The sequence below is a fragment of the Abrus precatorius genome, unplaced genomic scaffold (assembly GCF_003935025.1).
Source record: "Abrus precatorius isolate BTA unplaced genomic scaffold, Abrus_2018 Scaffold8, whole genome shotgun sequence".
NCBI lineage: Eukaryota > Viridiplantae > Streptophyta > Magnoliopsida > Fabales > Fabaceae > Abrus > Abrus precatorius.
In genome coordinates this window covers 34972383-34990948 of record NW_020874428.1, presented here as the reverse complement: position 1 = coordinate 34990948, position 18566 = coordinate 34972383, and the positions used below count along the sequence as shown (strand labels likewise).

The 18566-nt window shown below is 30.5% G+C and overlaps 1 protein-coding gene across 2 annotated transcripts; it reads right to left on the bottom strand.

The window, feature by feature from the left end:
• Positions 1 to 5263: 5263 nt before the first annotated feature.
• Positions 5264 to 9739, bottom strand: LOC113846707. Of its 2 annotated transcripts, none has more exons than XM_027475268.1 (5): positions 9091 to 9739; positions 8879 to 8993; positions 8661 to 8775; positions 7597 to 8484; positions 5264 to 5460 (listed from the first exon to the last, which is right to left on the bottom strand). In XM_027475268.1, exons 1-5 carry the CDS (start codon positions 9189 to 9191, stop codon positions 5363 to 5365), a joined length of 1317 nt encoding a protein of 438 aa, XP_027331069.1. In that variant the 5' UTR covers positions 9192 to 9739; the 3' UTR covers positions 5264 to 5362. The 2 variants fall into 2 exon arrangements, with proteins under 2 accessions (XP_027331069.1, XP_027331070.1); XM_027475269.1 differs by having other exon boundaries at positions 7606 to 8484.
• Between the last annotated feature and the right edge of the window lie 8827 nt (positions 9740 to 18566).

Sequence of the window (18566 nt, the reverse complement as noted above, 5' to 3'; positions counted from 1 at the left end):
TATAGCATGAGGCTTACAAACTAGTTGTTTTGAACTATGCTAATAATGAGTTTAGTAAATTTACTTATTGATATAACTTGTTTGGTATAATTACTTGGCATATGTGAAATGATGAAAATTCTTTTATTTTTTAAGCTTATTCTCTCCTCCATAACAACTTATTCATAAAATCTTATATGATTTTGATTTTTGGTTTAGCTGTTGCAAGAATAAAATCATACCTCTACCCAAAATTGCTAAGGATCCAACTAAAACCAAATGGCTTTTATCTTCCTCCTAACCAACTGAAGTTAAATGTTAATGGTGTTATGTCATACGATGAAGCTACCTGTGAAAGGTTAATTCGGGATAGTAATAGCAAATTCATTTATGGATTTTGCATTAATCTCTATGGTTGTCCCCCTCTTACTGCTAAGCTATGAGGCTTATATTGAGGTTTACATCTAGTTTCTATAAAAAATATTTATACATTTAGGTAGAAAGTGACTCTAATGAAGCTCTCGTTCTAATTCTCAATATTCAGCAACCTACTCACTTTCTGTTTGATCTGATTAATAACATTATAAATTTAATTAAATCCATTATATTATCTCACATCTTTAGAAAAGTCAACTCATGTGCCAATAGACTAACTAAGTTAAGCCTTGAAAGTTCTTCAACATTCTTTTATTTTGATATTGCTCCTATTGATTTGCTTCCTTTCCTTTGCCTTATGCTAGTGGAAGCTTGTTTAGTAGAGCTATTTTCTGGTTATTTTTTGGACTTCTAGTCCCATTGTATAGCAATATATATATAATTAACAAAAAATAATATAGTTATTTATTTTTTTGGTCAAAAAGATAGAGTAAGAGAATTGAAAATACTCACTTTGGAAAAAAAATATTATTAAACATGTCTTGCTAATAAATGTTGTGTTTGGATACATTGTGGGTTTGAAGAAAGGGAAGAAGAGGAAAAAAAATTGCACAAAAAATCTAATGTGATTTTATTTTGAGTAAAAGAAACATACTTACATGTTTTAAATAAAATTTAAATATTAATTCAAAGTATATTTAAGTAAAATTTTAAAATATCTTAATTTATTATAAATTTTCTTTTAAAATAAATATTTTAAACATGAATTATTTCAATTCAAATCACTTTTAAAAAATATATTCAGAAAATAAAAGTTATTGAAAGACAAATCAACTAATATTTAACCTAACATTAATCATGTGTTTTGTTTTTAGTTTAGAATCACAGAGTCACGATTTTGTCAAAAGTTTTAAAAAAATATATATTTGTTTTACTCAAATTAAAACTTTAATTTTTTCAACCAAAACTTAAACATAGTATATTTCCTTATTATGAATAAAAGAAATAACCTTTTGTTTATAGCACATCTTAATTTTAAATATAAACTTTTTCTTGATATGTGATTTATGATATATTTTTGTGTTATAAATTTGAAATTTTATTCCTAAAAGGTGAAATAATTTTGAGTAAATTATTTCTTGTATAGTCATACATGTTTTTCATTTTACAACACATCTCAAAACACATTTTTATCCTCTTCAATGTTTTTTTAATAAAAATATCCATTTTATTTAATTTATAAGCTAATATTTAATTTTTAATCAATATTCTAAATAATATTTACAAATTATCGATATTATTTTAATTAGCATTTCAAAATACTTATTATGTTTTTTTAGCATTTTAATTATAATTTTATTTTTTTCTTTGATATTTTACCTTTTTGGGTTTTGTTTTGATTTGCTCCTTTTAATCAAATTATTGATTTTAGTAACAATTTATAAAAAAAAATGTAACAAAATAAATTTAAAAAGTAAGAGTTTATAAATATAAAAATATGTCAAAATGACAAAAATAAAAATAAAAAAAGCTAAAATAAAACACGAAGAACTAAAAGATAAAATCAAAGTAAAAAACGAAGTTAGAGTATCAAAATATCAATTCTATCCATACATTTTAATAAACGGGAGCACTGTAGCAACGTGCTGCGATTCCTTTTATTATTATTATTATTATTCCCATCATGCTCTTCCTTTTTTAAGTTAATCCCACTATACTGTTTTGATTTTAATTATTTTGGTCCATTAGGGTCTTTGAATAACTCACATGCACTTTGGAGACGCGACTAATTAAATTAAATCATAATAAAAGCTCATTATTTTGTTAAAGAAAAACGAAGCAGAATAATTGGAATAGTATAATGCACAGAAGCAAGGCATGTGAAGCCAAAATTTTGTGCTAGATTTTATCGGTGTGAACCCTAAACGTGTTTTATTCTTCCCTTAAACGTAATTATTAATTTATAATTTTTAGTGTATGCGTTCGTCAACGGCGACTCGGTGACCCAAATTCTGAGCTTTTGGGGCGGTGGGGGGCACACGGCACCGAGGCCCATTTCAGAGATTAATTTAAGAATAATCATATGTTTGACAAAATAAAATTAATCACGTGTTGACACTCTGAACAAGAAAAAAAAAACTATTAACACTATTTTTTTTATGTTAAATGGATGAAGAAATAAAAAATAATAATATAATGAATAAAGTGATAAGAATATATATATATATATATAATTTTATTATTTTTCAGATGAAAGTTTACAACGAGGGAAATACATTAATCAAAGTCTAGAAAAAGTAAAAGGTGATAATGCATATGTAACCCCTCCATATAATAATAATCTTATAATCTGACAAAAGTCGTGTTGCCATTTGACTAACTTTAGGAGACTCCAAATCCTCCATTACTATTTTTTATTAATATAATTTATTATGTAAAGAAAGTTTTGAATGTTTTATTCACAATATTGAATGTATTTAGTTTTTTATTTCATGTATTTTTTAAGAAAAAAATATAAAGATTTTATACGAAAACAAAGCAATATTCTTCAAAAAAATAAATAAATAATTGCACTATTTAATTTAATATATAATCACAAAATCTTTACCTGGCTGAACCTCCATGTCTTAAAATGTAGATATTTATACCAACTAATCGGCATGAAGTAAAATAGAAGAGATTACTGTGTGTGTTTTTTAACCAGCAGGAATCATTTCAGGGTTAAGTATAACGAGTCTTGCTCGACCTTGACATAACAAACACTGAGAAAATCAAAATTTAAGAGCCCCAAAAAATGATAATTAGGATAAACTATATTTACACTCCTTCAGATTTCATAAATTTCACTTAATTTTTAAAATTTTATAATTCATATAATTATATAATAAATCAAATGGATTGGCCCATTCAAGTGGGTCTGTATGGGGTGGCAGATTTTAGCAAAAATAAATAAATTTAATTCAAATTCTCAAAAACCTGAACTTAATTTGCCGTAATATCAAACAGGTTCAAATTAATCCGGTTGAATAGGCCATTTTGCAAACTTTATCAAAGAAAGGAGAAGGATTATCGCATATATTTTCATATAAAAAAATACTATGCTAGTCATCCCTCCCCATAGTAACATTTTAAATGCAGGAGGTACATTATATATTCTGTTTTTACTTTATATTAATGTTATTGTGAAACTTTGTGAAATAATATACGATTAATATTAATTTTAATTAATTCTCTAGAATCTCTAGAAAATTTAGTCTAGATCCCGCCAATGAACTCAACCTTTAGTCTAAGAATAATTTTATAAATAAATTAAACTCAAATTGTATACGCTTAACACTATATAAATATATAGTAATATAAAAAAAAAGTTGAATTTACACACACACACAAACTTAACTAAATGTAATTTTATGTTAAAAAAAATATTATAATGTTTTTTTTTTCAAATGTTCTTCTATTTCATTTCTCATCTCTTATATCTCATCCTATAATATAAACAAACAAAGTTATAAATGAACTATTAGCCAAAAAAAAAGTTATTAATGAACTAAATAAGTTAAATTCATTTTTATATAATATAAAATTATAAAATAGTTTACTTTTTTTACAAAATTTAATATTTTATAATTATTATGAAAGATTTTTTTACTCATTTAAACATATAAAAATAATTGGTTTTGTTAATTTTTTTTCTATTTATTCAAATAATGCATATTTTTTTCTCTTCTAATTCTTTTCCAATATATTTCACCTTTTATCCCAACATTGTTAATGTGCATGACTTTGTTTTTCGGTCTAGAACGTGCATGACTAGAATTAGGTGTATGCGCCTTAAGGTTGCAGGCAGGCCCATAAATAGCTCGAATGGGTTCGTATAATGTAACTTCTTTTAATTTGTTTAAATTGTGTGTTAAACAAGATGTCTGCAAACCAATATATATATATATATATATATATTTGTTAAATGAATTGTTCTACTAACCTGCGGGTCAAAGTAGATAGTATATTAGTATATACTAATAAAAATTATTCAAATAATAAACAATTCGATATCGTTTAAACATAAATTTAAATTTAAATTTTTGTATATGTAAAAAAATTTTAGTGATAAATTCACTCATCACATCCAATTCAAAGCATAACTGAATTGAATCTGAATTAAATTAGATGAAAAATAATAATAATAAAGTAGGTGGTATACAACAATTTCATGGGTTTGTTTATTTGGAGAGCCAATCCAATTCAACCTATTTTATGGTCAATCTATCCATGGACCAGTTTTTATAGATGGAATCAGTGCATATACCCACCTAAAGGCATGACAAGTAAAACCATAAAACTATTGAAGTGCTCATTATACCAATAAAAGCGTACACCTTTAGATATATTTTTATATTTAGAAGGTGCCCTAAACTCAGTCAAAAACATTTTTTTTTTAAAAAATTATTAATTAATAGATATTTTTAATATCTAACTGTGAAGTTCTTAGGCTTCCTCTTTTAACAGCACTACAAAACAAATTAAACAATTGAGTTATATTAGTTATAAACAAAATAGATAGTTTTACTTCCCTTCTATCTATCCCTATCTCATTAATCTATTTATCTTGATGATTAAGAAAAGTATTTATTTAATTAAAAATTTGATTACAGTTCATCTTGATAAAGTTAAATTTAAATCATTACACATAATTATAATTATAATACTTATAAATTCATATGAAATTACATATTTGTATAAAAACGATATCTTTTATTTAAAAGTATGAAAAATATTCAATTGTAAAATAATCAAGTCCTGAGTCTCCTGATAAATTTCAGTGAAGAAATCGGTGCAGAGAAGACTAAGCGGAAGATGGATGTGTCCCGATCTATTATGAAGGTGGCAGGTTACATCGACGCTCAGGGAACAAGATCCATCGATATTACTTTGGTTGATGTAAATTGTCGTATATGCTCGGTTTTGAGGGTGACTAATGATGACAAGCTCATTAAGCAGCATATAGCAATCAATGCCAGCGCCAGAACAGGTAATACCAGTTCGCACAACAATTCATACACTCATGCTGCATGATGTTGACAATACCAAATGCCCTGTTACCACCCTCTGCAATTAAAACCTAACTGCAGAGAGATCTCAATAATCATAAAAATAAATTGTTGGATTTAAACAGCATGTTCCTTCAATTAAAAATTCCAAATCTAGAATTTCTTGTTCCACCAAATGCTTATGGTTAAAGTTCCACCAGAGGATAAATGATTGCATTATTTATCACGTAATGGATTATAATTATATAGATGGAAGAACACTAATTTTATAATATAAAGACCAACACAATAAATTATACTTTATTAATTATATTTGATAAAAAAAAATTATCTTTTCCTTTAATATGAAAAGTTACAGATTTTTCTTCAACTTCTATATCTCTTTAGTCTTCTCTCTAGTCAATCAAATTCACAACCATACATTACAACTGATTCGGAGCAATTGATCAATCTGTTCTATAATTGATCAATTTTAGGGAAATTTGTCACGCTATTGGACACGTGCGAAAACACAACTATCACTAGTGCATTTTAGTGATCCCACATGTCAAATAATGATTTGAATGAATACCTATGATAAATTACAACACCTAATGTTCATACCTAATATTCATCCCATAGACAACTCAAGCACTCGTAATAACTAGCAAGAGTGATATTTTTTTAGTTTTGAGGTAGACTACTGGGGACTTAGATGCCCAATTCCCAAGTGTTAGGAGGAACGGCCCTGTCTTAACTCTTAAATCAGCCCCGGGCATGGCAGAAAATATTTGTTGTTCATCCTAAAAGAGACATCTCAAAGCTCGTTATGCTTTGAACAATGCCGTGAAACTACAATGAACTTGAACAGATAGACTTGAAACTGATTTCCTGTCCACGTCCAAGTATGGTGGCTGCTAATGTGGTCCACGGATCAGACAAATTTTCAAGATCCTGATAAATCTTTAGGCAAGTAATTGCATTTCAAAAATGATCCTCACAGCAGTAAAAAACACTTTATGTTGAAGCGTATTGTCTACTGTGGGCAACAACATCCACCTGGGAATTTCTCATTTGATCTCTCCACAAGTAGTTAAAGCTTATTTTGAGACTGGTTAAACCCTAATCCCTTCATTTGCTGCTAATGTCCTAGGGTCCAAGCGGATAATCGGAACAATCATCCCTCCACATTTTGAGGAGGCCTAGAAAATCATAAATTTAACCCCTGCACAACATTCTCCTGTCTTCCCAGATGAGGGGTGTGTACACGGGGGGATAGGTTCTGAGGTATCTCTGTCAATCTGACCCAAAATTTTGATACGATCATTTCTATGTTATATCAATCTTAATATTATGTATGACTAAATCAAAATTAATAAAGTACAAAATTAAAATATATTTTACGGTATATATTTTAACGTGAACAATGATATCATGATACGGAGAATATTATAGTATCAAATTTTCAAATCTCATAACCAATACATAAAATCTTGAAAAAATAGCACAAGTTCTAAAAGAAAAAGGATGTCAGGTCATGTTGGGACAACCCGAACCCGTGAAAGTTATCATCGGACCAGAATAGATTGGTGGGACGAGTTGGATCAAGCAAAACCATATTCTCGCATCTAACTTGTTTAATTTCTTCTGCTTCATACTTGATTAGTAATTTTGATGAGGAAAGTTTGTTCTGTAGTTATTTGCACTACAGGCTAATAAAAAAAAGCACCCTGTGGGCTCGATAATTTGCAAATTTTAATACTGCTGAAAGACAGAAGCCAATAGACCAAGGTTTAGGAAGCTAATCATGTCTGAGAAAACAGATTCCAGTTAGCAGATTAAAGTCTTAGCCACAATGAATCAGGCTAGGCTCAGATAGTAAGTTATACATCTGTCATATTTTGATCATGCATCAATTTTAAATTAGACCACTATTTAAATTTTTACTAAGGATATGACCCCTTTTAAGACACTCCATTTCTAAAGTTTACACTTCATTCAGAGCCAAGCAGAGATTAAACAAAAACGAGCTAAGATTTTATATACAGTTCACATTTGCAGCAATGCAGTTAGTAACTCAATGCCGGCTTCTAAAATTTTTCACAAGCAGAGCTACACATAAAGAGAGAGTCTACATAAAAGGATTAAACAACATTTTCGATCATCTTGAATTGCAAGTGCACATATGATACAACAGGAAAGACTATCTACGAACCTGGCCTACCAGTAAAACGATTGGATGGGACCCCTAGATGCCGGCAAAATTGCCCATCCTCCTTGTGGCTACCTAAAGGTGCTTTGCGCTTCCTCCGAAGTGATGCCTCCAAGTTCTGATCTTCACCCTCTACATTACATTTAATAGAAGCGGTGTCAATGGTACCATAACCTGTCTCCCTGGGGTAAAAACAGAACCCTTTATTTTTCTGCAAAGAAAGATGACTAGACTTGCTGCCCTCCTGAGAGACCCTTAAACCAAAATCATCAATTTCATATGCTGAACCACTTTTACTGCTGGAACACGGATGCAAACATTGGCCCAACCTCAAAATTAAATCACATTCCCCATCTGGTGACTCTTCCTGAGTGCTCATGGCAGCTTCTTTGGCAATTCTGTTTGCAACATGATGGAATCTACCACAGGAGAAATTTTCCAATAGACCAGTTCCAGATGGCTCTGGGACTGGAATGACTGGTCTGCCAACAAAGATTGTATCAGAACACGTGTTATCTAGTGCAGTGGTCCTTGGTCGAGGTTCTCTGGTTTCATTACCGTAGTACAAGGGGTAAACTGTACCCATGTTCAATGAGGGTCTAGCTTCCATTTTCAAAGGCTGGTGATGACCAGAAGGAAAACTTTCGGAAAAGGGGTAGTTAGAGGAACCCATCAGCTTGCTATTATGGTGCATATGCTGGTTAGCATCCGATACATGTATTTGTGAAACAGCAGAAGTTGTGACTTTGGCATAGTTTAAAGAACTCCCACCAACAGGTTTAGGAGGCACAGAAGGAGATTGTTGGGTTCTAGGGGCAAGGTAAGTCCTGGGGTTAGTGTGCCGATCACTTCTGGAAGTTCTCAGAGGTTTGCAGCCCAAGTTAAGTGCAGCTGATCAGCATAAATGAATGAACCCAGTAAACCAAAAGCAAGAACAAATCACTGGGAGCTCAAAATTACTAAGCTTTACCTTACACTCTACACTAATATTCCAAAATGACAAATCAAAATTGAATTTTGACAGAAGCTCTAGAAAATGGATCCATAGAAGATGAAAAATATAGTACCTTCAACACATGGGGGCAAGAGGACTCCTGTCTCGGTTGTCTCGTCTCTCCGAATGATTGTATTAACGGCATCATTGAGGCGGTCCCAGAGTGTATCAGGATTCAAGTACTCTGCCTAAGCAACCAAATCACAAAAAATTTAGTAAAAGGGGTTTTAAGCAATAAAGTGAAAGATCTAAGAATCCACATTCCACAAGCATTTGTAAAACAAGAAACACCTCGGAATTTGCCTTGGAGTACATGATTTCTTCGGCCCTGAGAACAACAACGGGAAGCTTCTCTTGCCATTCCTTGTTCTTCTTAGTTGCCGGACTATGAGTGTCATTGACGAGCCTAATCAAACAGATGGCGTGCAACAAAGTCAACAGAATGCAAAAGCACGAGAAACGACGACAGAAAAGAAAAAGGTAGAAGGAGATGAACCCAGAACCTGAAAATTCGTTGAATGATGGAACCTCTCACAGGTTGGTGACGCTCGCTGTGCCAAGCTCTCTTCACACACTCGTAAGGCCTTGGCCCTGGGCGTGGCATCTTGGAGTTGGAAGTGTTAAACCGCCCAAGACACACTCTCTCTCTCTCTCTCTCTCTCTTACTCACACACGCAAAAACACTGACACACAACACACGAGAACAATATGGGAAGAAGAAATGGACAGAAATAATTGAGTGGTGTGTCTGTCTGTTGGGAGGAGTTCACATACTATATACACAGTGGCAGTGCTCACACTCTACATGAGTTTGGGTTATGTTTGTTTGATGGGTCAATTGCCTCACTTGTCTCGCTGTTGCCATTCTTCTCATCCCACAATTTGTAATGGGACGGTTTTGTTTGGGGTAGTAGTAGCGAAAGAAGGGGTAGCTTTCTTTCTCATTCTTTTATCTTCCCCAATAATTTAGAGAGTTTACCATTACCATGGTCTTTTGGTCGTTTGATGTTAGTGTTCAATCTTTTCCTTTCTCTAGGGTGGGGTCTGGTCACACCTCTTGAGAAAAGGAGAGTGGGAGAGTTAGGTTACTATCAAAAAGTACCTGTATAATAAAGTCCATTAATATTCTTCTCTTCCCTTCTTCACCCTTATTTAATATTGGGTTGTTACGTGCATTATCTATCCCGTATCTATTTTACATAATTTACATCCATCGCCAATGCAAGCATATTCGTACACATAACCTTCAACCAGCATGAACACTGCAAGGAAAATGACTTAAGCATAACTAATATCAACTTCGTTATAAAGTAACACAAGAGAATCCGGTTTCATCAGTTTCCCCCCTCCCCTTGCTATTATTCTTCCTTAATAAAGCTACTCAGATTCTCTTTTGTTAAAAATAAATAATTTAATCCTTTCTCGAATTCTTTTCAGTTTTCACCCTATGGTTAAATTTTGTTTCATAGTGATGCTTTTATTCTGCGGACAACATTGTTGTTTCAATCGTGCTAGACTCTTGTGCCACCTAAAATGTGCACATGGGGTCCTGTGAAATTGTCATTGGTAGGTCAAGTTTGAAGAAATTAATGTCTATGACTGTGTCTATGGGCTATTTGACGATGAAGTGGTGTCACTGAATAATGAGGATGACCCGTGTCTACTGTCTAGAAGAGCATTTAGGAAATTTATTTATTTATTGTGATATTTATGAAGATACGCATTGAATGTGCAGTGAACACATTGATGGGTAAACGGGTACATTCTGCACCCTCAGCGCTGTAAATAACCCCTTTATGTGCTGAAAACAGCCTTTGGCATAACACTGACGCTGTATGGGCCTTCCCCACTCCCTCATGTCACGTCCACTCTTGACAACGCCTGTACAAAGCCAAACTCCTTTTTCAGTTTTTATGTAAGCCTCGAGCATCCCACTTCCAACTTCTATCTTTTCTCTATGGGTACAGTACTTGAAAATAAAGCTTAATGTATCAACACCCGTGTAATCCCCTCGCCTCACAATTCCTGTTTCTACTTGGTACTTCATCTTATTATTAAATCTTCGAAGTACACATTTCAATTTATATTACTCCATAAAGATTATCAAATAAAATACATGGGAAAGATCTCGATGGGGATGAGGATCGTCCACCCACAACAATCATAAGTCGGTTTCCCTCAAGTGTTAGGAAATTATTTCATTGCTTAATGTGTGTGCCACGTTTTCTAAGCCATTGTGTGTCAAGATTTTGCTCGCTATGCGTTTGTTTCAGCTTTAAGCTATTAATAAATGCTGATTTTTACCGCAAGAGTGATCAGGACCACAACATTCAAGCTAGCATTCTGAGCATATACACATAAATTATATATTCTTTTATTTTACCATATTATCAGCCACCCACTACCACTACTATATTAGCAATAAATAATTGAGAGGTACCAATTGAAAGGGATACGATAGTCTCTGGCTAATCAGTATCCACACAGCTTTACTTCAGCCCAATTCTACACAACGATGTATGATATTTTCCTTGTATTTATTAATTAATTAATATGTTGGGTGATTTTATTTGGGCACGATGAGAGCAGATGTAACAGATGCATCATGCATGTCATATCAGTCATGGTGTGGGTAGTAGGGATTGTACCAACTTTTGTTGCCTTTCAATTCATTTTGAGGCATTTATGGCTGGGGTATAAGCAAAATACTACCAAGGCTAAAGACAAATGTGGCTAGGAAAGCAACTTCCCACACTCTCTGCACCATCACTTGACTCCATGCGGAGTAAGGGCAAGATTCTCAACCCAACTTCGGCTAATCAGCTTTTTTATTTCGTGAATGGACTGGAATTTTTATTTCTATTTTCGTGAAAAATAAATTTGGGAAACGATGTTATCAATTAAGGTATACGAGATTCTCTCAAAAATAAACCCATCAAAATCATGCTACTTGCAAATTGCAACACACACCAAGTATGTTGAAAGCATTATATATCACATATTATGGTGGCTTCTCGTTGTAAATGTTTAAAATTGTGAAAAGATTGTGTTGATGATATAAGGGTAAGTGATAGTGAGCAGTAAAATAACCTTTTTCTTGTCAATATTACGTTAACCTCGATTTCGGTACTGCGTTTCACTCCAAAGATTTATTATGGTGTTTGGGTTCTCGTTTGTGGTCTAAAAATTTTGATTTCTACAAAAAAAAAAAAATTATAAGAGAATATTTTTTGCCTAAATTATGGTTTAATAATTTTCAAATGAGAATGTTAAAGGCACATTTTCTTGCCCTTTGTGTAACTGTCAATAATTTTGTCCACGTCTTATTCTACAAGTATTCCCTATTATTATTTGTCAATTGTGTGCACAATCCGCCTACAAGCATCAACAGCTTCATTCTCCTTCTGAGTCCCACTACCAAGGCTATTCGTTTTCTTGTGTCCCACTATCGACACTTTCGTTTACATTAGGTCCCAAATTTATTAATAAAAATTTACTATTTTTATTCATTTAAATTTTTAAAAATGAAATTAATATTATTTTTACCACGAGCGTGATGTTTAGTTACGGTCTTGTTCCAAAACTTGCAGTCTCATCTCCGACGTACGGAGTTTGGGGCGGTAACTCGTTGCGTTCCAATGCCCCGCGTGTGGTAGCTATTCACGTGCAGCACTGTGCACTGCTTCTACATCATTCTCATTTTAGAACCATTATTCATCCACATGGTTCTCTACGTCAAGTGCCATCTCAAGTCGATTTTATTTAGCATAGGTGCCCATTTCCAACACATCATGAGTCGTGACTATCCCAAACAGCTCATACTTTAACACATTACCGGCAAATTTTATGATTGAGGCCGCATGATACACGCATTAAATGAGTGTGTGTAATATTTCGTTTTCAATTACAGCTTCGCATCAATTTTGTACCACGGTCCTTAATGAATCTGTAAAGCTTGATTTCAAGTATATTCACAAGCTGTTGTAGATAGTGTACCATAAATTAAGTGTGTAACTTGTTTTTATTGGAGTGATATGAGTAATAAAATCAATGATGGAGTGGTAGAGCACACGACATAGGTAAAGCAGAAATCCTAAACCCCACATTTGGTCCGTACCATCCACAAAACAGGAAACACACGCGACGTTACACGGAGAATGGACAAAGATAACTGTTAATCCGAATGCCTCCACTGCCACCTCATTGCAGATAGACGTGGATAGCCACCTCACATGCACACAGTTATAATCTTACACGATTTGAAGTTTGAGTGAGTGGTAATAAGTTTCAATTTCAACTGTCCTTATTTTGTATAATTAATTTTACTTGAACCTTGATTTAAAGTTATGTAAGTTTGTAATTAAATTAAGTATAAATTTTTCAATTTGATGAAAAAAATAATTTATCACATTGTTTTAAACATAAATTTAAAAGGTTAAATTGATTACCTTCAAGAGTAACCAAACGTTCTTTATATATATATATATATAGAATCTGAGTTAAAACAAACTAAGATTGCGTCAGAAGTTGATGTTAAACCAAACATACCCATGTATAATCTAATCTTTGAAAGTAGCACGATTGTTTGCCTTAGTCCTTGAAATGTAATTATGTATGATTTAATCTCCAGATGTGGAAAGTTGCTTACAATTAGTCCTTCTATCAAAAGTTGTTACGAAGAATGGACTTTGTTAATGACACGTCTCGACAACTACACTTGGTTTTGTTCAAAAAAATGTTAAAGTTCTGTTGATTTACGATAAATGGTTGAAAAGTGAATTTCTTACTGTATTTAAAACTAAAACCATTCTTTTAATATTTTACCATGACTTCTTAGAGTTGGAGTATGTTTATTTTTCATTTTCAAAACAGTTTTTTGTTTTTTAAATGAAAAACAAACGTGATCATAGTCTTTCCTGTTTTGTTTCATTAGGTGAAAATAATAATCTTTTTATACTTTTTATATAAAAACATTTGTCTGTTCTCAAATCACCATGGTTCCAACTAGTAAAAAACAAGATACTTGTGTATATTTTTTTTAAGTTGGCATGTATTAAGATGTGAATGGCTAGGACTATTCAAAATTTTCTCCTAAATTAGCTCTTCAATGTGAGTTATTTCTCCAAAATTTACACCTTCACAAAAAAAAATATATGGTGATCCTATTGTGCTTTTATTATCATTAAATTAATTAATGGTCCCTTACTTTGTTCTCTATACAATAAATGAACAATTAATGAATAATTGTTTAATATTTTTTCTTATAATATATATAATTTATATATTGTTGTAAGATTATAGTGTGGTCTCAATACACTGTTTCACAAATCCCAAAATTACAAGAGTGAGTTTGTAAATTTTATAAAGTACACAAAAAATACAGATGTTAAACTTGCAAGATGAACTAAATGAAAGTAAAAAGTATTTTTATGGAGCAATGAATATGTTTATATCTTTCAACATGTCTGTGACTGATTCAATCTTCAAGATGCAAGTTACACCTGAAGACAATAGTTGTTTCCTTTAAAAAACATATAACACTCATAATAAAGTAAGACATGCTTGAAAACTTTTCAAGCTAAATATTGATAGTAAGTTTCTGTTTGTTATAATGTTTTTTCAATTTCACTTAGATGTTATTCATTTGCTTAGACATACAAAAAAAAAAATCTATTTGAGTATGTTTTCACTTTTCTATGCATTGTAATATTTGTAAAGTAGAAAGTTGTGTGTTTTGTCCTTAATATTTATTTTAAGCTCTAGATTTGTAAACTTGTAAAAAAATCTCTTCAGAAAGTGTATTATTTGTATTCCCTCTTCTTCTTTTCTACTCTTTAAAAAATGCCATGAACTTAGTGAAGTGCAAAACTTGAAAATGGAGGATTCAACTTTCTAAGTTCCTCCCCTATATATATATATATACTTCATTGTAGCACAACAATCATTAATTGCGACTAGAGTTCACATTATTCTATTTTTCATCATTTAATGGTGCAGAACAACGTATATTTATTGACAAAAAATGCAACAATATTTTTATCTTATCACAAATTTAGCTTCTATCATCAATTGACAAAATAATACTTCATGGTTTAATTTTGTCATCAATTGACAAATTTTCCGCTCCATGTTCTTAGCTTTCTAAAAGATTTAAGTCGTCCAAGCTATACAACATTACCACTTTCAACACTTTTATTTTTATGAGTCTTTTTTTTTTCCTTTTCATAAAGTGTTTTAACTCTCTGTCATAATTCACTAATTTTTTTTTTACTTTTAATTATTTATTGTGTATCTAAAAAGTAAAAAGTATGAGTGAAAATTTTATTTAAAGCTTACGTTAAAATAACTATTTTTGTGCATGTATTTTGGACCCATTATGTACAATTGTTTTAAATGGTATATTTTGTGAATTTATATATGTATTGCAATGCTATTATGCTATTGTTTATATAACAAAAGTGACATATGACAGTGGAGAAGGAAGTATTTTTATGCAAGATCAGAAGATTAACATATTGAAGGTAAAACAAACTATTGCGCAATACGTCATATTTAGTTCCAATAACGACAATAATAATTACTGTCTCAAAATAACAATTGAGTGTTGATAGTTTTGATGACAAGAAAGAGACGTTTAAAAATGTTAATCTTTTCTAATTCAATGAGAAGGCACTATTTTATGATGTTTGTTTGAAGTTACCTTTAATATTTCTTAAATTTAAAATTTTTAAGGTTACTGCGAAGAATTAAAATATGAACTTCGTTATAGAAAACACATTTTTAATAATTTGATTTCACATACAAGTTTGCAAAATATGAAGAAAAACACATGCTAAAATTACAAATCGGGAAGAAAATTACAACTTTATTTATATAAGAATATAACTTTAAGTTCATGTAAAACAAATTGTGACCCTGTGCATAGTTGACAAGCGCCCGTAGGTAATTTCATCCATCATCTGCTATAGTCATAATAAAAAAAGGCCAAATTGTGAGCAACTTTACAGTTCAAAAACCAAATTATATACAATAATACTTTTAGGGACCAAGCTATATATTTTTTTCTCGTTGAATTATGTAACTTCTTCTTCATTAACTGTGCTTTTTTTTCAAACTATTCTCTATTTAGCTTAAATATTTTATATTCAAATCAACAAAACTATATCCAACATAATCGTCTTGAATAAGAAACGCTAATTAGTAGTCAAGATTGACACATTTTCCTATAAAATAATCATTAGACCATAGTATGTATACACCTCTAGCAAACCAAGTCAAATTCTCAAGACAATAATATTTAACGAGAAGAGTTCACCAATGGAATACCCAGAATCATCTGTTCAACCCCATACCTCTAACAGAGTGATTTCACGTGGTTATAAGAATAACACAGCCATTACAGGGTCTGCACTGCGAGCAACTGAACATGAAGGTGGTTCACTGCATGACGTTGGTAGAATGGACCATTGCCCACCCATAACTAGCTAACACCTATAAATGGTAGAGGGCAAACATTTTTCACGTATTGTACTCAACTTCTTGGTATATGTACTAAAAGTTACGTTGACTTAAGCATTTTATTTACAATAACATCCTTTTTCATTGACACCAACATAAAAAACTCCTATAAAAACCACATTCAATAAATGAACCACCATGCATCTCAAAACAATATAGTAACTTAATTGATTCAAAAGCTCAACCCAAAGAAAATACAACTTTAAAGTTGATTAATATCTTTAAATTTAAACATACCTGTCAAACTAACAAACATTCAAATGATTTATTTGTATATTTTAATCATATCTTATAAAATAGAATATTAATTGTCATTATTTAATAACGATGATATATATTGTTTTGTACATTTTTTTAAAAAATTTATAAGATATGCGTGCAACGTGCTAAAGACTAAAAGCTATTGCTATTTTATAATGCTAAAAGTTGAGTTCATTGTTTATTTGTTTTTAGTTATAAATGTTAAATAGCTAAACCACCTCTATTTCAGATTTAATTTTCATTTGATTTCTGTATCAAAAATAGTTTTCTGTCTTTTGACAAGGTTTAGAAAAAAAACAACTTCCAACCGTTTCACCCTTTTCTTTCACTTTCTTATTTTTTATGAGTCTTTCAAGTTTTATTGTTTTATATGTAAAATTTAAAAATTACATATACTAAACTATGATATATTTTAAAAACTTATAAATATGTGAAGTTCAAAATTATTAATGACAAATTCTTGTGTAAGTGCTGGTAAAACAGTAAGAAATTACATATTCAAAAAATTGTCAATAGAATTTAAAAAAAAAATATTCAAAAGTCAAAACTCGTCACAAATTTTTTTTAAGAAATTATAAATAAAAAATTGACGGTAACAACTTTTAAAAAAATTAAAGTGCCAAAAAATCACCATTAAAAATTTTGAAAAAATTTAATATTTTTTGTGGCCACAGTTGGGAGCACTACTAAATTTTGACCATTTATTAAAAGAATAAAATTTAAGTGCAAATATTCAAATATAATTTTGTTGTTTTTTTAAAACCAATGTTTTATTTTATTAATTTACAGTAATATTAAACATTGACTTCTTATAAAGACAATCTCAATCTTAATTTAAAATTATCATAAAAATATTTTAAAAAAATGCATATAAATTTTATCCTTATTACATTTGGATAAAAGCTAGTTGTAACAAATTTCCCATTCGACGGTTTTGTACTGTTTCAAAATTTTTTAGTCGCCTAACTTCGGGTATAGAAGGAATCGATCAAGAAACATGTTAGATATCTCCTTCATTCCCATGTATATGTACTCGGGTATGGCTTAAAAAATTATGCTTTTTATTTGTTCTTTTCACTCAAAAGTAGAAAAAACAATAAACAATTATAAGTCGGTGTCTTTCTCCTTATAGGATGAAGCCTAGCGTAAATGCTTTAATTCGTTAGCATAATAGAAAAGTTGCATGTAGTGGTTTGTTATATAGTTAATTCATTAACTTGTTATTATATAACTTGTTCATTCTTCTCACTAGACGACTCACTTTGACAAGTGGTTTGTTATATCTATTGGCTATTATTAATAGTTTGCTAAAATCTTTCATGGATATTAACTTTTGAGTAAAAACTAATTAAATTTAAATTATCAACTTCAAGAGTATTTTTCTTACTCTCTTTTTTCTTTCAAGGATATGTTTAAAATGTGTCAAATTTACCATTTTGATTTAGCCTTATGCATTTCACAAAGAGTAAGCACTTGTCATAACATAATTTTTTTTTCTTTGTGGGTGAAAATGACGTCTTAACTTGGAAAGAAGTGTAAAATTTCATTATTTAAAATTTCATTATTTAATTATTTTTAAATATTATTAACCTGTAAAAATTTCAAAATATAAAATAAAATTGTTTTAAAATACTACAATAAAAATAAAAATTAGATTAATTTTAATTTTATAATTAACTTTAATATAATTCCATTAATTTTAGATTCATCTGAAAAACTAAAATAATTTTTTATTTTTATTTTAACTCGTTCAGTTATTATTATTTTTAGTTTTCTTTCATTCTTTCTCCCTGTCTTACTTGGCATTGTCTGAACCTAAAGCTCGGCGGGCCAACAGTCAAGAAGACTGCGTGAGCATGCACCCCTCCTCAAAACGTAAGTATGAACTTTGAAATTTTCAGAAGCCTAATCAGCAAATTTTGAAAGTTTGATGATACTTTACTCCTCTCATTTAAAAAAGATTATTAATTTTTTAAATTTCCACAGCCACGCCATGGAAAATCAAATTGAGGCAACTTTACTTAATAATAAAACTATCATTTAATAATAAAAATAAGTTATTTATATTTTTAAATCTTATACTTTAACTTAAGTATGATTTTGGTACACTTAATTTAGTGGTTGATTTTTTTTCATTTATTTAAATTATTTTTTATTTCAAAATTCCGTTTAATACGTATAGAAACTAAAAAAATATAAT